A 24,785-nucleotide genomic window follows, 5' to 3' on the forward strand; every position below is an offset into this window, starting at 1 on the left:
AAAAATCACAAAAACTGAATGTACATTGCGTTCAGTTACTAACAGTATTGCATATAATAGAGAAGCGCTCTTTCATATTTGCACACATCTTTGGTGAATGCATTTTTGTTAGGGTAAATGCATCTTATATCAACACAGCAGTTTGGATTTTATTCTTTGGTAGTCTACCACCACATGTCTGGATAAGCCTTTAGGCTCGTTGGCAGGCACAAACCCTTATCAGTTGTAATGCTTAACAGAGGGTCTGAGCTAGGAGAATATACAGAGACAGCAGTCAACCAGGATTAACTGGGCTAGGCTTCACCCAACTCACAAAACTCATTGTAACAAGTCAACGCAATGACCTATATACGTCAGAAATTCTATCAAAATCCACCCGACATTACTTAAGTTATCAAATGGAAACCACATTTCGTTGCCTGGCTGGCAGAAGGGCGTTAGCTCGAATTTTAGGTCAATAATAAAACTTTAAGCAGGAGGGCGTTGGCACTAAATTGCCTCAAACTTTTTTATTATCAAACTGACTTATTTCCGAGAAAAAAATTGTGGCCGGCGATAAGGCCGCAGTGTTTTTGAAAGAAAAAATATCAAATAGTCGGGGTGCGGCCTTTACGCTACAACAACAAAATTCAGCGGTCAAAACAGCACATCAATTTGAACATATGGGACTATGAACGGTAGGATGACTAGACAATGGTACATGACAATTCTAGAATAACTCCACACAACTTACCGACAATTTTATGATGCATAGTTGACATGAAGACAAAAAAAAAAGCATAACTTATTTCGTCGGCCTTATGCCAAAAGGGCCTTAACCCAATTTTGGGGGTTATTGAGTTATTAACATCACCTTGTAGATTTCATCATTCTCTTTAAAATGATGTGCTTCACTTGTTGAAATTCGATTTATTTATGAAGATAATTATGAATTTCAAAAGGGCCTTAACGCGTATCTCATTTTTTTCCTTACGCCAAAAGGGCCTTAACCTACACGGATGATCCATTTGCGTTAGGAGGGCCTTTCTGGCAAACCAAAGGTGTTGCAAAACAAGAAAATTTCATTATGCCAAAAGGGCGCTAACTATGCGCGCGCATAGTTACGCGTACGATAACGGCAGGTTAAGGCCCTTTTGGCATAACGCCGCGTAGGTTACGCCCCTTTTGGCATAATGCCGAGTAGGTTACGGCCCTTCTGGCATAAATACGCTACATTCAAGCCTTATGCCAAAAAGGCCCTAACATGTTTTTTGCACATAGCGTGTACAATTCTGAATATTTTATAACAAATTTAACACATTTCATGTAGAACTTAATAACTTAACACATTTATCGAAATTGGCTTCAAAAGCAAAAAAAACGACCACAAACTTTTGATTATTAGAGAGGCCAAAACCTTTAAACGCGATTATCTCGGAATGGCCAAAAACAGTTAAGGCCCTTTTGGCATAAGGCCGACGATTTTTCTAATCAAATTCTGCCGATAGATCTAGATCCAAGTCCGTACCATTGCATCGCCAAAAAAGTAAAAGAAGGGACAGGCCGTTACTTACGGAGCTAGCAGATGCCGCGCAACGCAACTGCGCAGGTCGAAAACGCAATTCCGGATTACACCGCACGTGGTAGGTGTATTGTAGGATACCAAATCTGCATGCGATACAGTACTAGCTTAAAAATCAATGAAGATCTGCTAAATTACGATCATTTTTTAGGTATACTTCTTGTAAATTTTTAAGAATATTGATGAATTTGGTATCAGTTTGTAAAAAAAAAGAGTGTTCTACGAGAAAATTACAATTATTTTGTTTGGTCCGTTTTTTTTCTTCTCTCTTTTTTTTTTTCCTCTACGAAATGTCAAAGTTGGGGGTGCAACCTATGCGGCGCTGCGGCCTTATCGCCGGCAAATACGGTAGTTACATATTTTTGCATATTTAATGAGCTATGACCTTTGACCTACATACTAGAAATTGAACTTGGGCTGTATTTTGATACCATGTACCTTCATATCAAATGCTTCAAACATTACTAAAGCTAAACTCCGAAATCAAACTTAGGCTGTGTTTTGATACCATGTACCTTCATATCAAATTTCATTAAAATCTGTCAAACATTAGGCCTACTAAAATCATCGAACGGAAACAAGATTTGTTACGGACGGAGGTGTAGGAAATGAAACAATCATCTTCACCCCAACGCAAACGAGCCTAAGAATACCAACTTTGAAGACATAGTAACTTGTGCATTTACATGTACAAGCCTATCAAGCTCTAGCACATCTTCATACATAAAACTTGTCAGGATATGGCCATCAAAAAGGGTCGCCTTATTCTACACACTGAGGGGTAACGCATATCTACTTGGTACTTGATGGGTGATAATCCAACTACTCCTCACAGAATTTCATGCCATTTAATCATCATGAAACAACTGACAATTTCAGAATACATGCATCATAAACAGTAGGCTTGCGGGTGCACCATGTGAGAGAGAGAGGATTGTGGAGTCCTCAAAAGGACTCTGACTCTGTAATCTTTCTTAGCTTATAGTTCTAAAGAGAACTATAGCGCTTGGAGAGGATGAGTGGCTCGACTTTCAAACAGGTTGACTATCCGTCGTCAGGAGTGGAGAATAGCTGGCGTGCGTGAGCTTAAGTCACCGGGGTGCGGACGTCAGGGAAAAATAGGTGACCGTGTGGGCTTGAGTCATCGGGGAGTGGACATGGATGGTCGGCTTGTTCGTCTGACTGTCCGTCTGGGCTGGAGTCTCCGGGTTGCGGACTTAGCCTACTGTATATCTACATCACTATGCAAGCCGACACTTACAAGCAGTACATGCATCATGTTCTAAGAACAGCATGATATCCTAGACTTGTTGTTCTCAGGTTGAAGGAGTATCCTACCATCACTGTCTAATCGCCCCTCTGGGTAAGATGATTCTCTTGCCATGGATGTCTGCACAAGCATTTCCTCCACAAGAAAGCTGAAATATGGTAAATGTGGCAAAAGGAAAAGTTCAGTGAAAACATGATTTCCTTCAAGATCATTTTATATAGGAGAGGGGTGGTTGGTAGGATATATTTGAAAACTGGGAGGAATTTAGTGTTTCTGAATATAATCATTGGTGACATAGTTACATCTAGATATTACTTATCAAATATATATGTAGGAGAGGAAAGCAAAGAAGTAGATGAATAGGCGTAACCAAAGAAACAGACAAGTCATAACGAGAGTTGTACAAACGTACACACCCCAGAATAACTTTAAAAAAGTTTGCCCATGGGGTCAACACGAGTTGGAAATGACTCGATGGTGCCTAACCACGGATAAGTGAAACATGTCTACGGGGATAGACCCTTATTGTAATCCTTGGGAAGATTTGAGTAAGAAATCTGAAAAGTGGCCCTACATACAAAGTTTCTGTTTGAGTGTTACACTATTACATTGCATGCAATATTGCATTTATATAAGAAGATAATTGAATATTATCTGTTTCAAAATTGATGTTTCTGTATATTAGATTTACATAAATTAAAACACATTAATATGGATGGAATAAAAAGTTCACACAGCAATGCATCTTTCCATTTTTAGCCCAGATTTAGATGAAACTTACTTCATGGATTGTTCAATGTTAGTGTTGTCTTTGACTGAGATCTTGTTCCATCCAATGAAGTTATTGTTGTTACATAATTCTTTGATCTCCTCTTCTTTGACATTGGGTGATGGTAGATCAATCTGGAATATTGAAACATAAACAATGGAACATGAGAAGAAGTATCAAGACAACAACAACATATTCAAGTGCTATATATCTAAACTAAACATTAATATGTATTCAGGATATGAATTGTCCATAACTTGTAGGATTTCACAAAAATAAAAGTCATTACAAATCATATGTATATACAGTTAGATGCAATTGAATTCAGTTTACAGAATTCATCCAGGACTAACTGATCAAAAGGGTCACTGATGCAAGTATGGTCACCTGTTCTTTTCTATTGAACACTGGGCGATGGGCGATGGGGATAGGACAGATCAATATGAACAATGAATTAACATAATTTCCTTTTTGCATTCTACACAATCACTTCAAGGGGCACAAGTACGTACCATTGGTCCTAAATGTATATATGTACATCCTATTAGGACAATGGGACATGATAATTCCAAGCCCCAATAAGTACCGGTATGTGGGAAAGAGTTGGCTTTCTATACATGGGAAGGACCAACAGGATCATTGCTATAGGATGCAGGATATGGAAGGGGTTACAAGTCAGAAAATTTTCTATTAACAAGCAACCAAGCAAAACTGATGGAAAAGGGGCACATAAGTTAGGTACCTGTCATGGGGTCTAAAACATTTTATGGTTTGTTTACTTATAGAGTGGTGAAGTGTGACGTTATCAAAAATCTATTTTTAGAATTTCTCAAATTTTTCTTCTTTTTCTGAAAGAGCATAACAATTAATGTCCAAATGTCGAAAACCAGTTAAAAAGGTTAAGTATTGGCTGAGATACATCTGAATGAAAAGATTTTCTATAGAGCTCAGTGTTATATTGATCTGGCTCATAACTTTATGAACCAGAGCAATATATATAGAGCTCCTATATAGGAAATAAATTCATTCAGATGGTCATATCTCAGCCAATACTTAACATTTTCAACTGGTTTTCGACATTTGGACATTATTTTTATGCTCTTTCGGAAAATGAAGAAAAAATTGAGAAATTCTAAGAATAAATTTATATGATGTCACAGCTTCGGTACTCTAAATGCCATTTGAATTTCTAGGGAGGGGGGGGGGGTGGGCCATTGTACCTCTTTCCCCTTAATCTGCCAATGCTATAGAGGTCCCTCCCTCCATATATTCCTAAGTATCTTCATCAACGACGGGTATTTATGGGTAACCAACAGGAGAAGGCGGTACAACGCATCTTGAATTTCCGTCTTTAAAATATGAATAGAATATCCAAACAAACAATGTAAGAAATCCATGAAGTTATTTAAAATATCTACTAAGAAACATTTTTGTGAGTGTAATTGATGGAATGTAGTCAGATTGCTGTTTGCTATTTTGCATTATACTATTTCAATGATAGCTGTATGAGTATTTCCAGGTATTTCCTGGCTGGGTTTTTCTGGTCTTATAAAATAACTAATTTTACACAAAAGAATGTCTGAGTCACATAGTAAAGGACCTGTTTCACATATTTTTATTTGACAGTCAGACAATAAATTAGCATCGTTCGTATGTGACACAGAAATGGAAATCAACATTTGCTTAACTTAGGGGCTAGTGTTAGTGAATAGGACATTTGTATGTAAAATATTAAAACCAGCCACAAAGGTCGGTTGAGCAGACAAAAATTTTGCAAAATGGATAACACTAGCTACCGGAAGTTGACGAAATTCAGAGGTCAAAGCCCTAAACACCAGCTGATTTCCATTTGGTGTTGATTAAATAAGTGTTTAATAAACACTAACACCAGCCCTAAACTACCAACTTGAAATCACTAATTGTACATATATAAATAGGATATAATAATATACCACATTGGAAGTAGAAAGTGGGAAATATAGTTTTTTGTTTCTGTTCAATTCTATTCAACTTCTAACACATCCTCTATGATAAATGTTGGACTACATTGAAATTCTTAATAAAACTAGATGGAACTTCGACTGCACGCAGTCGAAATGATGCCTCCGTCATAGAGCAATTTTACAAACCAAAACAGAAGAAATTTTTCAAATTCAAGTTCAATTGTAATCCATTAACAGGTTCTCAGAATATCGTGATTACAAGCAATTTCTCATATACATATATGACCCTTTGATCTTTGACCTCATGACCCTAACATCTACTCAGTTCATTGGCTCTGCAAGATGTCCCGAGTTAAATCCATCTGTCAGTTCTAATGAGAATGCGTTCACAAGCTATTTTTGCATACATAATGAGCCCATGACATTTGACCTTTGACCTCATGACCCAAGAATCTACTCAGTTCATTGGCTCTGCAAGATACATACATGATCTAAGTTTGGGAGGAATCCATCAATCTGTTCTAATGATAATGCGATCACAAGCTATTTTTGCATGCATAATGAGCCGCATGACCTTAGACCTTGACTTCATGACCCCAAAATTTAATCAGTTCATCGGCTCTGCAAGTAACATACATGACCTAAGTTTGGCAGGAATCCATCAATCGGTTCTTGAGATAACGCGATCACGAGCTGTTTTTGCATACATATTTAGCCCTGTGACCTTTGACCTTCGACCTCGTGACCCCAAAATCAAATCAGTTCATCGACTCTGCAAGATACATACATGACCAAAGTTTGGCAGGAATCTATCAATCCGTTCTTCAGATAACGCGATCACGAGCTGTTTTTGATGATGATGATGATGATGAACAGCATTTGTATAGCGCCATTTATCTGCAAAAGCATTCAAAGGCGCCTGGCTCCCTCAATATGTCACATATTATTCGCAATGTTGCCGGAAAAGATAGGTTTTGAGTTCAGATTTAAAGGTATCAATGTTGTTACAATTTCTAAGTTGGACAGGTAGAGAGTTCCAAAGATGCGGAGCAGATGAAGAGAAGGCTCTATCCCCGTATGTTTTTAGACGGGTACTGGGCACTTGAAGAACGAGTCCCGCACAGCGTAGTCCTGGTCGTAGCTGACGTACACTGATGAGAGCAGATACATAGCCAGGGGACAAGTTATGTAGAGCCTTAAATGCAAGCAGCAAGATCTTATACTGCACTCTGCAGTGCACTGGCAGCCAATGAAGCTCATGGAGTGTAGGCGAGATGTGGTCAAACTTCCTGATTCCCATCAGAAGGCGAGCAGCAGCATTCTGGACCGCCTGGAGACGTTTGATGGCTGATGATGGTAAGCCGACAAGGAGAGAGTTGCAGAAATCCAGCCTTGAGGTTATTAGAGCATGAATGAGGTTTTCCGCGGCACTTCTGGTGAGACAGTGTCTGATCTCTGCAATCCTGCGGAGATGGTAGAATGCAGACTGACAGACACGCGAAATGTGATCCTTCATGCTCATAGTTCTGTCGAAGACTACTCCAAGATTTCTAGCCTTGTTGTTGGGAGATACAGCTTCCTCACCGACTAGAATAGGAGTACCAGTGATCTTATTTCCCATGTGTGGTGAAGACAAAAGGAGATACTCGGTTTTCTTTTCATTTAGCTTCAAGAAGTTGCGTCTCATCCAACATCGAATCTCTTCGATGGCAGCACTGATGGCTGCAGCTGCACGTTCCTCAGCGCCTCCAACTTTTGGATCAAAAGTTAGGTAGAGCTGGGTGTCGTCTGCATAGAAATGTGCGCTAAGACCATGTCGCTGTATGATAGAGCCAAGAGGGGTGATGTAGAGTGTGAAGAGCAAGGGACCGAGGACAGAGCCTTGCGGAACTCCGTAGCTAAGGGTGGTCTCAGGTGATAGCTTGCCATTGATGACCACAGCTTGTCTTCTGTCGTTGAGGTAAGACTCAAACCATTGGAGTGCAGTTGCTTCAATTCCAAAATCTTCTCTAAGTCTCTCAAGCAGAACAGCATGATCGATGGTATCAAATGCAGCTGACAGGTCAAGCAGAACTAGGGCAGCTGCTTTTCTGCAATCAATTGATGTTAGGATGTCATCCGAGACCTTCAGTAGTGCCGTCTCCACACTGTGATTCTTTCTGTATGCAGACTGTAGGCACTCATGTAGATCATTGCCCTGCAGATAAGCTGTCAGACGACTTGCGACAATTTTCTCAGTCACTTTGGCCAGAAAAGGCAAATTTGATACTGGGCGATAGTTAGCCAGATCGTTGTGATCAAGTGAAGATTTCTTCAATACTGGGGTAACATATGCCAGTTTCAGACAGTCTGGGAAGACTCCATCACGCAGTGACGCATTAATCAGACACGAAATATGCAGAGCTAGGAGGTCACCATGTTGTTTAACAAGAACTGTAGGCACCGGGTCAAGCGAACATGTCTTTGCAGAGGTCTTGTGAATTATCCGCTTGACTTCCTCTGGACATGTAGGATGTATCAATGTCAGATGGGCATCACAATCACGTGAAGGCTGTCCGTTTGGGAGGACCTGAGTTGCTGGCATACACTCCCGGATTTTCTCAATCTTTCCGACAAAGAAGCGAGAGAAATCAACAGCAAGGTCATCATCAGTTAAATGCTGAGGCATTTTCTTTGACGCTGAGGTTTTCTGATGAAGAAGTTGGCTGAGCCCCGTGACCTTTGACCTTTAACCTCGTGACCCCAAAATCTAATCAGTTCATCGGCTCTGCAAGATATATACATGACCAAAGTTTGGCAGGAATCCATCAATCGGTTCTTCAGATAACGCGATCACGAGAACGGGACATACGGACGTACAGACGGTACGACGAAAGGACGGACAACCCGAAAACATAATGCCTCCGGCTACTTCGTAACGGAGGCATAAAAAACATTGACTATACACATCCTGGCAACAAGTAGTAGGCCTATAAACACATGTATTTCGATCAGTACGTGAATTGTCAGTTTGTTTGTTTCATAATTTGTACAATTGTTAGGTTTTACAAAATGGAAGTCATGACAAATTTTGTACACTGCAAAGGTCAATGACAATGTTGAATTAGCCTATTGCCTTTAGGTTAATTACGTTCAATTCGGTTTGAAAATCCATCCACCATTATAGTATTAATGACTGCTTTGAGAGAAATAGTTGTTTTATTACACTCAAGGGAAGGTTAGAATTGTGCTATTCCCCAAGGCTTGCCGAGGGGAATAGCCCAATTGTAACCTTCCCGAGAGCGTATGAAAACAACTATTTCTCGAATATTAAAGCAGTCATTAATACTTTTATATGCCGAAAAAAAATAGACTAAAAAATGAAAAATTAAAAATATTTATCATTTTTGTCGAAGACGGGATTCGAACTCTTGCGTACAACAAGAGGTGTACCGAAAACCAACGCTTAGACCACTCGGCTATGGCCCGCCGTTAACATGCTTGGCAGTTTTCTCCAATATATACATTAAAATGGATTGAAACCGGCTTCGCGTGTGATGAATGCTTCGCAAAAGCTCCATATACGGACTCTTCTTTTACTTTTGCAATGCATATTGGCACGAACTTAGATCAAGATCTATCGGCAGATGTTGTTTTTTTGTTTTTGGAGTTTATTTTCGTCTTCATGTCAACAATGCAAGATAAAATTGTCGGTAAGATCGATCGAGATTCAATTGTATTGAAATTACCGACCAATCCTTCGCACACATACGGCATCCTCCATCGCTCAAACCATTTTTTAACATGTAAACCTATGGGGTAACCATGGAGGCTGACCAACTTTTTTTAATAACCATGGTTATTAAAAATATTGAAACGTTTTATGCATGGTTACCGAGAATTTTACAGGAACAGTTGAAGTTTATGAATGCAATTCGACCAATCAGATGGCTGGATTTCTTAAGTGAGGTATATAATACCTCATCAAATTTGTTATGTTATCACCTGTTCCTTCCTACATGTACTAATTATTTGGAAATTGAGATGGAAAGCAATAATGTGAAGCAACAAATTCACATTATTTCAATGTTAAGATTCCTATTCTACACAACACATGTACCACTCAAAAATGCATGTACATTGTATATATACTTTGGTGTTATATGTTTGTAGGTCCTATTTTTGCAGATTCTGAGATTGATCTTCAAACCCTGGTTGAGCGAGTCCATGAGGCTAGCAAGAAATACGGCATGGAACTCAGCATACCAAAAACAAAAGCAATGGTATTCTCCCATGAAAATCAACTTACTTATATACATCAATCTGTAAGGCAAACCCCTTGAGCAGGCGAACCGATCCAAATACCTAAGAGTAATACTAACACCCTCAAATGACTCTACAAGTGAAACTAAAAACAGGCTGATGCTAGCATCTGTTGCACTAGGGAAGCTGCAGAAGGTCTGAAATGATAAGGACATTTCACTAACCACCAAACTACATCTTGTCATAAAGAAACTGGATGTCTTTGGGATGGGTTGCTTTTGGAAGATTCTCAACATCACTTGGAAGGATAAAATAAGAAATGAAGCAGTCCTGGCCAGAATCTCCAATTGCAAATTTCCACTGAAGCTTATCCTCGCCCACATTGCTAAAGCCCAACTGACCTGGTTTGGTCACGTTTCCAGAATGAACAGCGTACGCTTCGCTTAATGCTTACTCATGGAGATTGTTGTTGGAACAAATGGGCAAGAAAGACCAAGGAAGAGATGGGAAAGTGACATCCTAGTAGGCAGCACCTTCCTGAAGGCATATAGAATTGCTCAAGTACATGTACATGACTCATATACATTTGACAAAGGTAAAATCTCAATACTACCGGTAAATCAGTATCCAAGAAAACAGTACTGTAAAACAGAATAATACAATTTGGACAATACAAACATGTATGGTAACACAATTGATTACAATCACCGCTGGTCTGTAATAAAGATATTTTGAAATTTGAGATTCAATCAAAAGAAACAAATAGATTTTTACAAACTATTACTAACTGTGAGAAACATAGGATAACCTCAAGCCTACCTTATTGGCAAGTAAAAGGCAGGGAACAGGGCTTCCGTTCGATAATGCCACTTTTTTCTCCACATCACTCTTCCAATTCATGACATTGTTGAATGTCTTGCGTTGCGTGACATCAAACATGATAACGCATGCTGAGGCATCTTTATAGTAGACTCTCGTCAATGAGCTCACTCTCTCCTGACCTGGTAGGCAAAGGCAAGACAATAAGGGTCAAGGGTCAAAATAATATATGGTGCCAAGACTCCAGAGTATCTAATGTTAATGAGCATATCAGTGTGTCACATTCAGTGTGAATTTCCTTTTCTTGAACATATCTCAGATTCAGCTTGGAGACATATAAAACTATATTTAAACCAGGGTTATACAACAAAACTAAGACGTACAAGTGACAGGTTTCCAGAAAGCTGGCTCAGAAGTAAAATGTCAAATTCTGGTTTAAGGTTTACAACTTTGTAATACTTTTCTGAAGTGGCTGGTGTCACACTGTCACTGTGAACTTTGATCTTCACATATATAAGAAGCTGAAGAAGTATATTATTTCTCTGAAACGACATGCTATATGATAACAGAGCAATTTTGTTTCATGATTATGTTTAATAAATGAACATACAGAAATTCAGGTATGCTGCCCACAAATTAAAATTTAGCATAGATCACACATTCCCTACTTCTAACCTTTAAATGAACCCACACATCATGAATGAACCTACATGTACCCAAATGACAGAGAAATACATGATTTACTATTGATGAGACTTACCTGCAATATCCCATAACTGGAGCCTGACAATGTCTTGCTTGGATCTCTCAATCTTCTTCAGGGCAAAATCAACTGTGGACAAGTAAAACAAAAAAATAGCAATTAAGCCTAGTTTCTCCAAAATAAATGTATTTGTGTACGACACAATAAGTTTTTTTGACCACTTATAGCTATAGCTGTGCATGGAAAATATCATTCTGTAAAAAATGAAGGTATATTTAAAGCCTTTTGGTTCTGGATTCTGATCTGAAAGCTGCACACTGTACATCCCGTGGGATCATAAATTGTGAGGTACTGGAATAAATCAAATATTTTTGGTTTCAAGATGAAGAGAAAAGGAGACCTTCAGGTTATATTTATTTAATTAATCTTCTTCTTTTCACAGCATCCATGGGATTCACTTCAAATCTTACTGTTGTATTGTATTCACTGTTTTCTTGATTTTGTCTTTGTTGAATAAATTATAATAAAAACGAGGGAAACGCTCTTGGCGGTTTTGTCTGCATAACGCAATTCAATATGATGAAAAATTGAGGTTGGGACATTATTTATAGGCAGGGTAGCAGGCCCCAAAAATGAAATCCTCTGTATATAAGTGGCATTTTGAAGTGAATATTGACTAAGAATCATCAGAAGAATTATTTACTATATAATTTGTACCAAGATTGATAACTTTAATGAAATACGAACAAACAAAAATGTATTTATTAATTCTCATATTAAGATGCGAAAACATAGTCCAAGTCTACTGACCTAAAATGAACTTTAACCTTTACTTTGTGACCTGGAATTTGCGTCATATGATTTGTGATACTTGATAACCCTTGGGTACAAGTTTCATGGAATTTGAACAAACACTTTTGAAATTATGCTAAAAGTTCAAAATCCTGATGTTGATGCCACAACAAAGTCTAAGTTTTCAGACCTGAAATGACATTTGACCTTGACTTTGTCACCTAAAAGACACGTGATTGGTGATACTTGATAACACAGGACTTGTCAAGAGATTTTCCACACTATGTTTTCTATCAAGCTTTAGTTGATTGATTTGAAAATAACACTCATCCATTATTGGGAGTGGGTAGTAGTACGTAATGAAGGAATTTCTAGTTGATCTTCAGCATTGTCTACATGCCTATGACCATACAATGCTGAATGAATATACCGGTTTTTGTCCGATCACAATGTTGCAATGAACCGCAGGTTTTTTCCAAATCTACTGTGCTTTACATTTTTGTATCATATAACACACAGATATTAAAGTGTGTATGCCTAATAGGACCTTTGTTGCGCATAGCTACATTTAAAAAAACCCTGCTTGCCAGTTTACCGTGGCATATGAGAAAGAGCCTTTAGTCTGAACTTACCTCCGACGGTTGTCTTGAATCCAGGATCGAACTTGCCACTCACATATCTGTGAACAAAAGTAGTTTTCCCAACTAGAGAGTCTCCAACAATGATAACTTTGAACAGTTTCTCCTTCACCTCAGTTGCCCCATCCATTCCAACTCCAGAATGTAAGGCCAGCACAAGAGTGTCTAGGTATGTTCTGTACCCTTTTGTTGATATATGGATTTGCACCAGTTGTATTGTTGCTGTTACTACTGCTTGTCCATCAATCTTCAACTCGAATCACAGAGTCTGGTCATCGTTGAAGGAATTCTACATGTTCTGGAATTCTCCTGATTAATCAATTAAAGTGGAAATTCAAAGAAAATCACAAATATGTCAACTAATGTATCACTAGAAACTGGTAAGCTAACAGATGGCCATCGTACAAGTTTTAGGTAAACTACATATCGGGTGATTTAGAAAATACAAATACAACCACCTCCATAGCAGCTGGGATATACGAGAGATTCGCCAGAAAAATAACGATGTTTCAATGATGTCACAATATGGACCAATACTGCCCAAGCAGACGACATCACATAAACTAGATGGATCTTGGACTGCGCGCAGTCCAAAATGATGCCTCCGCCATAGAGCAATTTTACAAACCAAAACAGAAGCAATTTTTTAAATTCAAGTTTGATTGTATTCCAGTAACAGGTTTTCAGAATATCATGATTACAAGCTATTTTTTCATATACATGTATGACCCATTGGCTCAGCAAGATACATACATATCTTGAGTTTGATGGTAATTCATCAAGCCCAAACTCCAGAGAAAAATAATGTCCCCGACCTACAATCAAAATGCATCTCTCTGCCTAACCCTATAATTTTTACAAACATAAATCCCAAGCAAACATCACTGGGGCAAATGTCAGAACACCCAAAGACTTGTTAAATGAAGAAGAAAAAATCTAATCTGATCGTTTTCCTATGGTGATATATATACTATCCTTAAGTTTGAAGTTTAAAATCTCAAATGGTTCTTGAGATATCGCGAGAACGAGCTGAAGACATGGAATTTCACAAGTTGACCTCTGTGACCCTTGACCTACGTGCTCCAAAATCTAAACAGATCGTCTTCCTATGGTGATACATACTATCATTAAGTTTGAAGTGAAAATTCTCCAGTGGTTCTTGAGATATCGCGATAACGATCTCAATGTATGGAATTTCATAAGTTGACCTCTGTGACCCTTGACCTGTGACCTACATGCTCCAAAATCTAATCAGATTGTCTTCCTATGGTGATACATACATGTACTATCATCAAGTTTGGAGTTTAAATCTCCAGTGGTTCTTGAGATATCATGATAACAATCTCAATGTATGGAATTTCATAAGTTGACCTCTGTGACCCTTGACCTTTGACCTACGTGCTCCAAAATCTAATCAGATTGTCTTCCTATGGTGATACACACTATCATTAAGTTTGAAGTTTAAATCTCCAGTGGTTCTTGAGATATTATGATATGGTGATACATACTATCATTAAGTTTGAAGTGAAAATTCTCCAGTGGTTCTTGAGATATCGCGATAACGATCTCAATGTATGGAATTTCATAAGTTGACCTCTGTGACCCTTGACCTTTGACCTACGTGCTCCAAAATCTAATCAGATTGTCTTCCTATGGTGATACACACTATCATTAAGTTTGAAGTTTAAATCTCCAGTGGTTCTTGAGATATTATGATAACAATCTCAATGTATGGAATTTCATAAGTTGACCTCTGTGACCCTTGACCTTTGACCTACGTGCTCCAAAATCTAATCAGATTGTCTTCCTATGGTGATACATACTATCCTTAAGTTTGAAGTTTTTACATCTCCAGTGGTTCTTGAGATATCGCGATAACAATAATAATAATTTCATAAGTTGACCTCTGTGACCTGTGACCTTTGACCTACGTGCTCCAAAATCTAATCAGATCGTCTTCCTATGGTGATACATACTATCCTTAAGTTTGAAGTTTTTACATCTCCAGTGGTTCTTGAGATATCATGATAACAATCTCAATGTATGGAATTTCATAAGTTGACCTCTATGACCCTTGACCTTTGACCTACGTGCTCCAAAATGTAATCAGATTGTTTTCCTATAGTGATACACACTATCACTAAGTTTGAAGTATAAATCTCCAGTGGTTCTTGAGATATCATGATAACAATCTCAATGTATGGAATTTCATAAGTTGACCTCTGTGACCCTTGACCTTTGACATACGTGCTCCAAAATCTAATCAGATCGTCTTCCTATGGTGATACATACTATCCTTAAGTTTGAAGTTTAAATCTCAAATGGTTCTTGAGATATCGCGCTAACAAACTCAATACAAGGAATTTCATAAGTTGACCTCTGTGACCTGTGACCTTTGACCTACGTACTCCAAAATCTGATCAGATCGTCTTCCTATGGTGATAAATACTATTCCCGAGTCTTAAGTTTAAATCTTAAATGGTTCTTGAGATATTGTGATAACGGTCAAACGGGACGGACGTACGGACGTACGGACGTACGGACGGACAACCCGAAAACATGATAATGAACATAATTGCAAAGCTATTATTTGTCAAATTATAATGAGTTTAGTGTATATAAATGTGATGGCATATCAAACCATTCATAAGGGGATATGAAACCGATTCTGATAACTAAAATCTTTTGTTTGTAAATACACAGGATAGGGGTTAATTAACAATCAAAGAAACCAGACTTTCAAATTGAAAACCCCCCAGAATGATATTAAGGACGGCCCTTTTGTTCCCTCTTGAAACGCCGAACATACAGCGGTGTGTGCAGCTGAATATACAATGGCATCTTATTTTGTTTACAAGCAACAGATTCCTTTATTTTTGTATTGCTGCATTTGTCATCAAAATAAAGCCATGCGCGGGGTTAAGAGTGAGGCAATAGATTATACATTTAGCCTGACGGTAGTGAAGTAAGAGAAAGAACTCAAGAGAAGATGAAAAAACAGGCACTGAAAATGTGTAAGATGTCATGGGACATCGTCTGCTTGTGCAAATCATGTCCATACTGTGATCTCACACATCTCAGCAGCGTTCGGAGAGCAATGCCGGGGCTGTATTTCAGCGTTTTGTAATTTATAATAATCATTACCGTAATTAACATTGTATAAACCGCCCTCGTGTTTTAACCGCACCCCTATTTTTCGCCCTTAAAAAAAAATGTGATAGAAGAAAAATTGGAGGAATTATTATTATAAACTACATATTAAGATCTATCAGAAAGATTACTTTCAAAACAAGATGACAGACGAATTTGAGTGTTGTTCTAGTTTCTGAGTGGTGAGTCAACACACCGATTACCGAGCTGGGAGACATTGCCAGGCATAGTGCCAGGTGGAGGGGCATAAATCAAAACTTTAAAAAAAAAAATTACAGTACTTCGCATTTCTCCAAGCACTGAATTTTGATAACCTTGTAGAATCAAAGTTTCAACTTTGCAATAATGAAAATAAAGTTAGTTTTTAAAGTCAATGAATATCTTTCAAATAGCGCCTTCGGCTTTACAATGGTAGCTGCGACCATGAAATTCTCAGAATTGTGATATATTATTTCCAAACGGGAATAGCTAATCGGTCGATTTTAGTCAAGAACATTGTTTTATAGCAATATACACTTTCTCATGGAATTCCAGCAAACCACTGCACAATACAATTGTATACCATCTAGCCAGCGACAGTGGGGTGCGGGTGCGACTGAAGTTAGCGACTGTAATCTCAGATCTTCATTTATGTGAGTAATTCATCATTATGCACGCATGCGTGCCGCATCCCCACTGTCGCTGCGCTAGATGGTATACAATTGTACTGTGCAGTGGTTTGCTGGAATCCCATGAGAAAGTGTATATTACAAGTCTTTGTTTTGGCGGAAAATACTTCAAAAAAGATAAGAATATGGACTTGAAACTGGTGAGAAACTTTACGACTTTTAAATCATGACCATTATCTGAACAATTGATGATGATTTAAAAGTTAATTTTTGGTATGTTTTAGTAGGGTGTCTCCACGGAGTGACGGGTCAAAGTCTGGATATGATTCTGAATTAGCGACATATTTTTTCTAACATCGCACATAGAACTTTGCGCATTGAACGCTGTACAGTGAGTTTACACGCTCCTATTGGCCGATCTGCTTAAGTAGCTTCAAATTTTAAGTGAGAGAGGGCCTACTTAATAACATAAGCGCAACTTAAGTTCAATGGCAATGCCAATCAGTGGCGGATTCAGGGGGCACTTCCCCCCCCCCCCCCCCCCCGGTAAAAAAAAAAGGGGGGAAGGAGGAAGGGGAAAAGGAAAAGGGAGAAAAGGAGAAAAAGGAGGGGGAAAGAAAAAGGAGGGGGGGAAGAAAAAAAGGAGGAGGGAAAGAAAAAGGAGGGGAAAAAGAAAGAAAAGGGTAGAGAGAAAGAAGAAGAAAAGAGGGAGGAGAGAAAAGGTGTTTGTTTCCGGGAAAGGGGCAGGTGATGGGGGGGGGATGCAAAAAGGCGTGTAAACCCCCCCAAAAAAAAAATTGTAAATTTTTTTTTTTTTTAAATTGTAAAAAAAAATTAAAAAGCACAAGAAGAAAAACAACAAAAGAGATGGAAAAGAGGGGGGAAAGAGAAATTTGTTGTGAGTTAAAAGAGAAAGAAAAAAAGTGAAAGAGAATTAAACTTAGATAGAAGAGAGGTGCGAGAGCATGAGAAATTGCATTTCTTTTAAAAGAATAATGAGATAACAAATGGATGTCGCTTAAGGGGGGGCGTGGGATGTGACACCTCCCACTTGTCGGGATATTGTCGGTAAAATTGCGCTGCTGTCGGGAAAAATGAAAAAAGGGGTAGGGGAAAAATGAGAGGGAAAGGGAAAGAAAAGAAAAAAAGAAAGGAAAGAGAAGAGAAGAAAAGAAAGAGAAAAAAGAAAAAGATGAAGAAGAGGAAAGAAAGGAAAATAAAAGAAAAGAATGAAAAGGAGAAAAGAAAAAAAGAAGAGAAAAGGGAAACAAAAGAAACAGGGGATGAAAGAGAGGGGAGAGAGAGGGGAAAGAGCCTGAGAGAAAAGGGGCAGGAGTAAGAGAAAGAGGGGGATTTTGGGTGGAGTCACCACATTGAGGGGGCAAGAAAGATACACATAGATAATTAATTAAGTTGCTGTGTCGGGTCCACTCTGTCGGTATTCTAGCTCGATCCTTGTGTACAATGCAGAAGTTTGAAGTCGGTAAGATGTATTATGTCGGTCGGCTGGCAATTTTTTTTTCCCTACAAACTGTGACTTTTTATCGGACATCAACACGTTCGTAATGGCGTTATCACAGTTTTTCCTTCATAATCATTTTGCCTTCGGCGTAGACTAGAAGGGATGAGATTGATTTAGATGACTCCGGCAGCGAGAGTTTAACACGGCTTGCAAGATTTTCAACATGGATGTCGATTTTGACCCATAATTTCCTTAAAAGGGACCATTAAACGGATTATTTCAATCAAGTTAGTAAGTGGAACCGATGAATTATAGCCTAGGCCTAATTTACATTTGGATATACACGAGGTAAAATGACATTTTGGGAGGTTTTGGGGGCAAAACGCTACGACCTGAAATGGCCGTGGCGTTATCAAGGGAATGTGTATAGATCTAGCCTAGACGGTTTCCGTCTCTAAAGAGAGAGCCGGCCGACCCTACCCCAATAAGAGGCTAACGAACGAAAGAGACGGAAAATTCGGTCTAGATAGTAGTAAGCAACCGGTCTTTTCACCCACACATACATGTAGGTGCATTACTATCCTGGCTGTGTTGTAAGTAAAACTTAGCTGTGCTTTTGATTCTCAACATTTCAAACACTACTGTACAAATCTAGTTTCACTAAAAATCGGTACTTTAGTGACAATAGATGACACATAAATACTAAAAATAGCAGTAAAATACAATTTTTTTTCAACTTTCCCATGTTAGAAAGAATAATTTAAAAATTGTGAGTCTACTGTCAACTTGCCGATCAGCCGCATCGGCATGATTGTGTGCATTTGCGTGTTGTAAGTGTATCAACTATTCCTGTATTCAAATGCTGCCTGTTAACACGTAGTGCAGTGCTAAAGGTCATTACGCATTGACATTGACTCTCTATGCTTTGCTGGAGTGGTTCTGAAGGGTATATACAACACAACTTGTAATCATATCATAGTTATCATAATAACAGGTCAATAAAGTCTTTTTGAAACCTAAACTAGGAACATAGAACTTACCAAACATTATACCGTAGCCGTAGGCGTATAGGCCCTAGATCCGAATCCTTAGATCTATGAAACTGGCGACCAAGGTGGAGAGATAGTTAATGGTCCTATAGTGTCTCTAAATCGTAGAATCGAAAAAGAAAAAGATAATGTTGCACGTCTCGATTAGATTTTGATGTTCATACAACTATCATCGTACGACATTTTAACTAAATGAAGACTGACACTATTTTAAAGGTGTGATCTTACTGTCTAATTCTCACTGTTTCAGATTGAATCTAGGGCCCAAACCAGCATATTCGGGGTGTATCCGCACTCAGAGGCGGTGGAGCGACTTCCAAAGTGGGGGGGGGGGCACCAACAAAAAAGGCGCTTTCTGGAGAAAAAAGGGCACCTTCAAAGGGAAATCCTCAAGCAAAAATATACAACTTTTTAGACATTGGTATATACCCCTTTATTGTGCTTACATTATCAGGGATGATTTCAATATTGTTTCTCTTTTTGCATCATATAAGATAATGCTTAACCATCATATTTTGCAGTTGGGTATAATGGTCTGAAAATTCATTTGTGAGCGAGCAAAGTGAACGAGGAAAATGTTTAGGATTTGTGAGGTCGCGGTCCGGTCGCAGTGCGAAATATTACATCTTATAAAGAGGAAAACCCCAATCCTGACGGGGATATATGCACATTCTCATAACGGAAGACCAAAAAGACCTTTGATAAGCCAATTATAACATCTAGGCTAGCTAACTATACGAGCGAGAGTAGCGAGCGAGCTTTGGGGAGAAGTTGCTCTTAGTCGCTTGAAATTAGGGGCTCGTTTAATGATGAGAGGAAAAGGGGACACTTATCGAAAGGGTTAAGACACTTAATAGAAAAGAGAAGGAGCACGCGTCAAAGTACAAAGGCTAATTATCAGAGGTGAAAGTGCCGCACTTACACCTAAAAAAACTATTACGGAAAAGAGGCACCCATCAGATTTTGATAGAAGTGAAAAGGGGCATTTATGAAAAAGGGATAGGTTCCTTATTAGAAAGGAAAACGGGGCACATATTTAAAGGGTAAATATCAGAGGTGAAAAGGGGCACTTATGAGAATGAAAAAGGGGCAATAATGATAAAGAGAAATGCAGTTTGTTGAAAGAAAAGGGGGGCACCGATCAGATTTTAATAGGGGCATTTATGGGAAGTGGCTCTTATCATTACGAAAAGCTCTCGTTAAAACTATACCCCACTACTATAACACAGGAACCATTGTAAATCAGGTGGGGTATAAAAACAATTTGTGAAAAATAGCACTCTTTCTCCCTCTATCATGCTTGTCTCTCTCTCCCTCTCGATCACCCCGTCAAGGTCTGGGCAGGGGGGTAACATTGTATAGCGCTAGTGTTTACTTTAGGCTTAGCTCTAGGAGTAGTGAAAGTCAAATGGGGATTTCAATTTTAAACGACAGGCGAGTTTTCGTCAAAAGAAAAAGAGGCACATGTTAAAATAAATGGGGTACTAATCAAAGATGAAAAGGGGTAACTATGAGAAGGGGAAGGGGCACTTATTATAAGGGAAAAGAGCATTTATTAGGAAGGACAAGGGGGACGTGTCAAAATAAAAGGGGCATTTATACAAGATGAAAAGAGCACTTATCAGGAGGGGAAGGGGCACTTGTCAAAGTATCTCCCAGAATTGAATAGGGTCAATTGAAGAGATGAAAAGGGGCACTTATGAGAATGAAAAGGAACTATTTTCATAGATGAAAAGGGGCATTTATGAAAAGGGAAAGGGGCTCTTTTTAAAATGGGGGCACTTATCATAAAGGAAAAGGGGCACTTATTAAAAAGGAAAGGGGGCACATGTGAAAATATAAGGTGCGCTTATCCGAGTTAAAAATGGGTAGATATTTAAAGGGGAAGGGGCATTTTTTACAAAGGAAAAGGGGAACTTGTCAAAGCAAAAGGGGAACCTCTCAGATTTGAATAGGGCAATTATCAAAGGTAAAGGGGGCGCTTATCAAAAGTGAAAGGGGCGCTTCTTGTACCTGAAAGGGGAACTTACTAGAGATTAAAAAAGGTACTTATGAGAATGGAAAATGGACACTTATTGCAAAGGAAAATGTGAGGAAAGGAAATTTGAATTGAATAGGGCAATTATCAAAGGTGAAGAAGGCGCTTATCAAAAGTGAAAAGGGGCGCTTCTTGTACCTGAAAGGGGAACTTACTAGAGATTAAAAAAAGTACTTATGAGAATGGAAAATGGACACTAATTGCAAAGGAAAATGTGAACTTGTCAAAGAAAAAGGGATACGTGTCAAAATAAAAGGGGCACTTATCAGAGGTGGAAAGGGGAAGGGGCACTTTTAAAAATTAATAGGGCGCTTGTCAAAGTAAAAGGGGCACTTTTCCTATGTAAAAAGGGGCACTTTTGGGGTACTTGAAAAAGTGGGGGACACTGTGCCTTCCCCCCTGCACCTCTGTCCGCACTATACAGAAAATAATTGTACAAAATCTGTTTTATACTAAGAAGGCTTGATGATCTTTTGACATTTTTACTAAAAAATGCCTGACACCCTTTTTGCTCCCACATATAGACACATTACCATAAAAGAGGTGAAAACATTTGGAGTCTTAGCAGGGCCAAAACTGAATTGAATGAAAACCAATGTCATGTCAACTTCTATTCAAGAAGAATGCTTAGATAATTTAGAATGGACTAATGAGACCATTAAATACTTAGGTGTGTACATAACTCAAGGGGAAAAAATCAGAAAGTTTAAAATAGAATTTACAACTGGAGAAAGTAAATTCGTTGCTGAGAGTTTGGAAAATGAGGAACCTGACATACTAGGGAAAATAACAATTATAAAAACGCTCATTGTTTCCAAATTTGTATATATTGCGACATGTTACCAATTCCACAAAAGTTTGTCGTCAATCTAAACAGATTAATTTATAGCTTTCTTTGGGGATCAAAAAGGGAAAAAGTAAAGACCGGTTGTTACTCGTGGGGGTGGGGTGGGGTTTAAACATGGTAGATATCCAAACCAAATTTCAAATCATTGCAATTATCTTGGTTTTCAAAATATATGAAAGGAGGTAAGTCGCAATGGAGAATACTTTTCAGATATTGGATCAGTTTTATTCAAGACATACCGTTAAATTTGAAGAAAAAAAACTGCTCAAGCAAAGACATGTTCTCGCTATGTAAGATGTATAAGTTCCCAATATTCTATCCTACCTTACTCACATACTGGTGCGCATTAAGAATGTAAGAGACATGTGTAATGAAATTCTTAGGTATAACATTAACATCAAACATGGACAAAATGTCTTATTTTTCAAAGAATGGAATGTAAACATAATTTGTAAAGTCAGTGATGTATTAAAACGGTGAATGGGTATCATGTAATACTCTTTACGAACGTTTAGGTACAAGTTCTTTGTTAGATAACTTCAAATTTTCAAAACTAAAAAGGGCTTTTCCAAAAGTATGGGCAGAACAAATAAGAAATTACAATTTTAATTCAATTGAAACAGAAGTTTATGAAGAAATGTTTGAGACATCAAACTGCGACTATGAAAGCAAACCACTTATATATTCTCTTGTATATATAGACTTATATAGACTCAGCCAGCCGCTGAATAAGCGGGGGGGGGGGGGGGGGGGGGGGGGGGGGGGGGGGGGGGGGGGGGGGGGGGGGTAAGAGGACACTTTTTTTTTTTTTTTTGGTCTCGAAATTTGAAAATTTGACATTTTGCTCCGTTGGGGGGGGGGTAAGGTCGCCTTTTTTAGGCCAGCCATGGGAATAATTTTTTTTTTTTTTTTTTTTTTATTTTTTATTATTAAAAAAAAAAAAAAAAAAAAAAAAAAAAAAAAAAAAAATCCCAAAGGGGGGGGGGGGGGGGGGGGGGGGGTTTAGGTTTTTTTTAGGGGGGTTTATACACAAAAAAATACCAAAGGGGGGGGGGTTTAACCCCCCAAACACCCCCCCCCCCCCTGCGTACGCGCCTGACTGTAACTACCTATCAATTTTGAGTGGAAGCATGTTTTAGATTTAAAATTTAAAAAGATCAAAGACAACGGAGTAATACAATTTAATTTAAAATTGGTTCATAAAGTTTTACCCTGGCAAAGATAATCTTTATAAGTGGAAAATTACATCCGATATGCTTTGTACATATTGTAATGAACCAAAATCGTTTATACACATTTTGCTTAGATGTCGCCAAGTCGCAGTTTTTGGGGGAAAATTCATCGTCTGGCAATGAATTTGTTCCAAAAAGATATTGTATTAGGAGAATACACTAATATAGAGTAATTTTTTTACAGTTAAATCATGGAAAATGTGAATTTTGATAAACTAGTTATATAAATTCAATAATTATGAATATACAATATTCAGAAAAAAAAAGTATATATTTTTCAAAGTTCATAAAAGATTTTGTGAAATGTCATGCACGCAAAGGCATGTGGAAATCAAGTTTTGGGGGATAAAAAGGGAAATTAATGGGATCAAACTATATAAAGCAATTAATAAATAGAAAAGACATGACGTCACAAACTGATAATCAAATTGGCAATTGGTGTAGTGATTTTCATTGTTCCATAGTTTTGCATACTTTTTCCAAAAAAATCATAACTTCCCTAGTATTAGTTATCAGATTTTACCCAAATCTGTTTTGCTCTGTTTCTCTTGTTTTTCTGCATCTTTTAAAAGCAAATTATTTTTGGAGTGGACTTGGACTTTAAACGCTTTTATATTCATGCCTTGATCTTTTCCTTCCACTTTCTTTTTGTCTCCCCTAATTTATTTTATCAGTCTGTTGATTATGTATATATATATATATATATATATATATATATATATATATATATATATATATATATTGTAATAAAAACATATACAATGTTGTTAAAATGATACAAAATGAGTAATAAAGTGCCTCGTAAGAGGAAAAGAGAAGAAAAAAAGAAGTAAAAGATATATAAAACCTAATATAGCAAAACACATAATAAAGCTTCGTCATCAGAAAAAGTAGTTAAGTTTGTTGTTTCTAAATACTTTTTCATATCAGAGAAATCACTAAATGTATGCTTAGAATATAATTCCCTATAATATTTAGTTATTTTCGTTCCAGTAATTATTTCCCCCTTTTTGTAATACAATCGACAGGTGCCCAACTGAACGAAATATCGGTCGGCCAATCTTTCAAATTTCCGGGACAAAAAAAAAATGTGCTCTTAAGTGAAACTATGCAAACTAAGTCATAAGAGAGTCGCTCTTCCCAGGTACATGTATAGGGTCTAACCATAGATATATGTGTTATCTCTATGGGTCTAACACACAATTTTATTGAGGTATTTCAAATCATGTTTTTTCAATGTAAACAAAAGCGGGACAATTAAAACCCGTTTTAAGATTATAATCATTTGGGTTTTTATTTTTATTTGTTATTTATTAAAGACACCAATAGCGAGGAACAGAGAAGAAGAAGAGTGAATGCCGGGAGTGAATCACAGAACTCTTAAATACGTATTTTACAGTTCTGTGGAGTGAATGGATCTTAAAGATGCCCGCCTAGGAACTCTTTGCCCAATCACATTTCAACACGGCTGATGCTCGGAAATAAACACCGATTGGTGGTTAATTCAACCTGACATTTAGCGCAGGAACATGTATGAAGCCAGAAAGAACCAAAATAATGTGAAAAATGATAGAAAATTAATTGATAATACTTTAATCAAGTGATTAGTTGTACCAAGAATAACAAACAATCCAAACAAAAGAAACAGTAATTATTAATAGC

At 37.8% G+C, this 24,785-nt stretch overlaps 1 protein-coding gene across 1 annotated transcript; it reads right to left on the minus strand.

The window, feature by feature from the left end:
- Positions 1-2,575: 2,575 nt before the first annotated feature.
- On the minus strand, positions 2,576-19,063 carry LOC581402 (ras-related protein Rab-7L1). The gene is made up of 6 exons (XM_011679006.2): positions 18,998-19,063; positions 12,732-13,046; positions 11,365-11,436; positions 10,605-10,786; positions 3,613-3,734; positions 2,576-2,979 (listed from the first exon to the last, which is right to left on the minus strand). The coding sequence occupies exons 2-6, from the start codon at positions 12,865-12,867 to the stop codon at positions 2,844-2,846; spliced, it is 648 nt and encodes a 215-aa protein (XP_011677308.2). The 5' UTR covers positions 12,868-13,046; positions 18,998-19,063; the 3' UTR covers positions 2,576-2,843.
- Positions 19,064-24,785: the final 5,722 nt, after the last annotated feature.

Source organism: Strongylocentrotus purpuratus, unplaced genomic scaffold, assembly GCF_000002235.5.
Source record: "Strongylocentrotus purpuratus isolate Spur 01 unplaced genomic scaffold, Spur_5.0 spur5_scaffold_6, whole genome shotgun sequence".
NCBI lineage: Eukaryota > Metazoa > Echinodermata > Echinoidea > Camarodonta > Strongylocentrotidae > Strongylocentrotus > Strongylocentrotus purpuratus.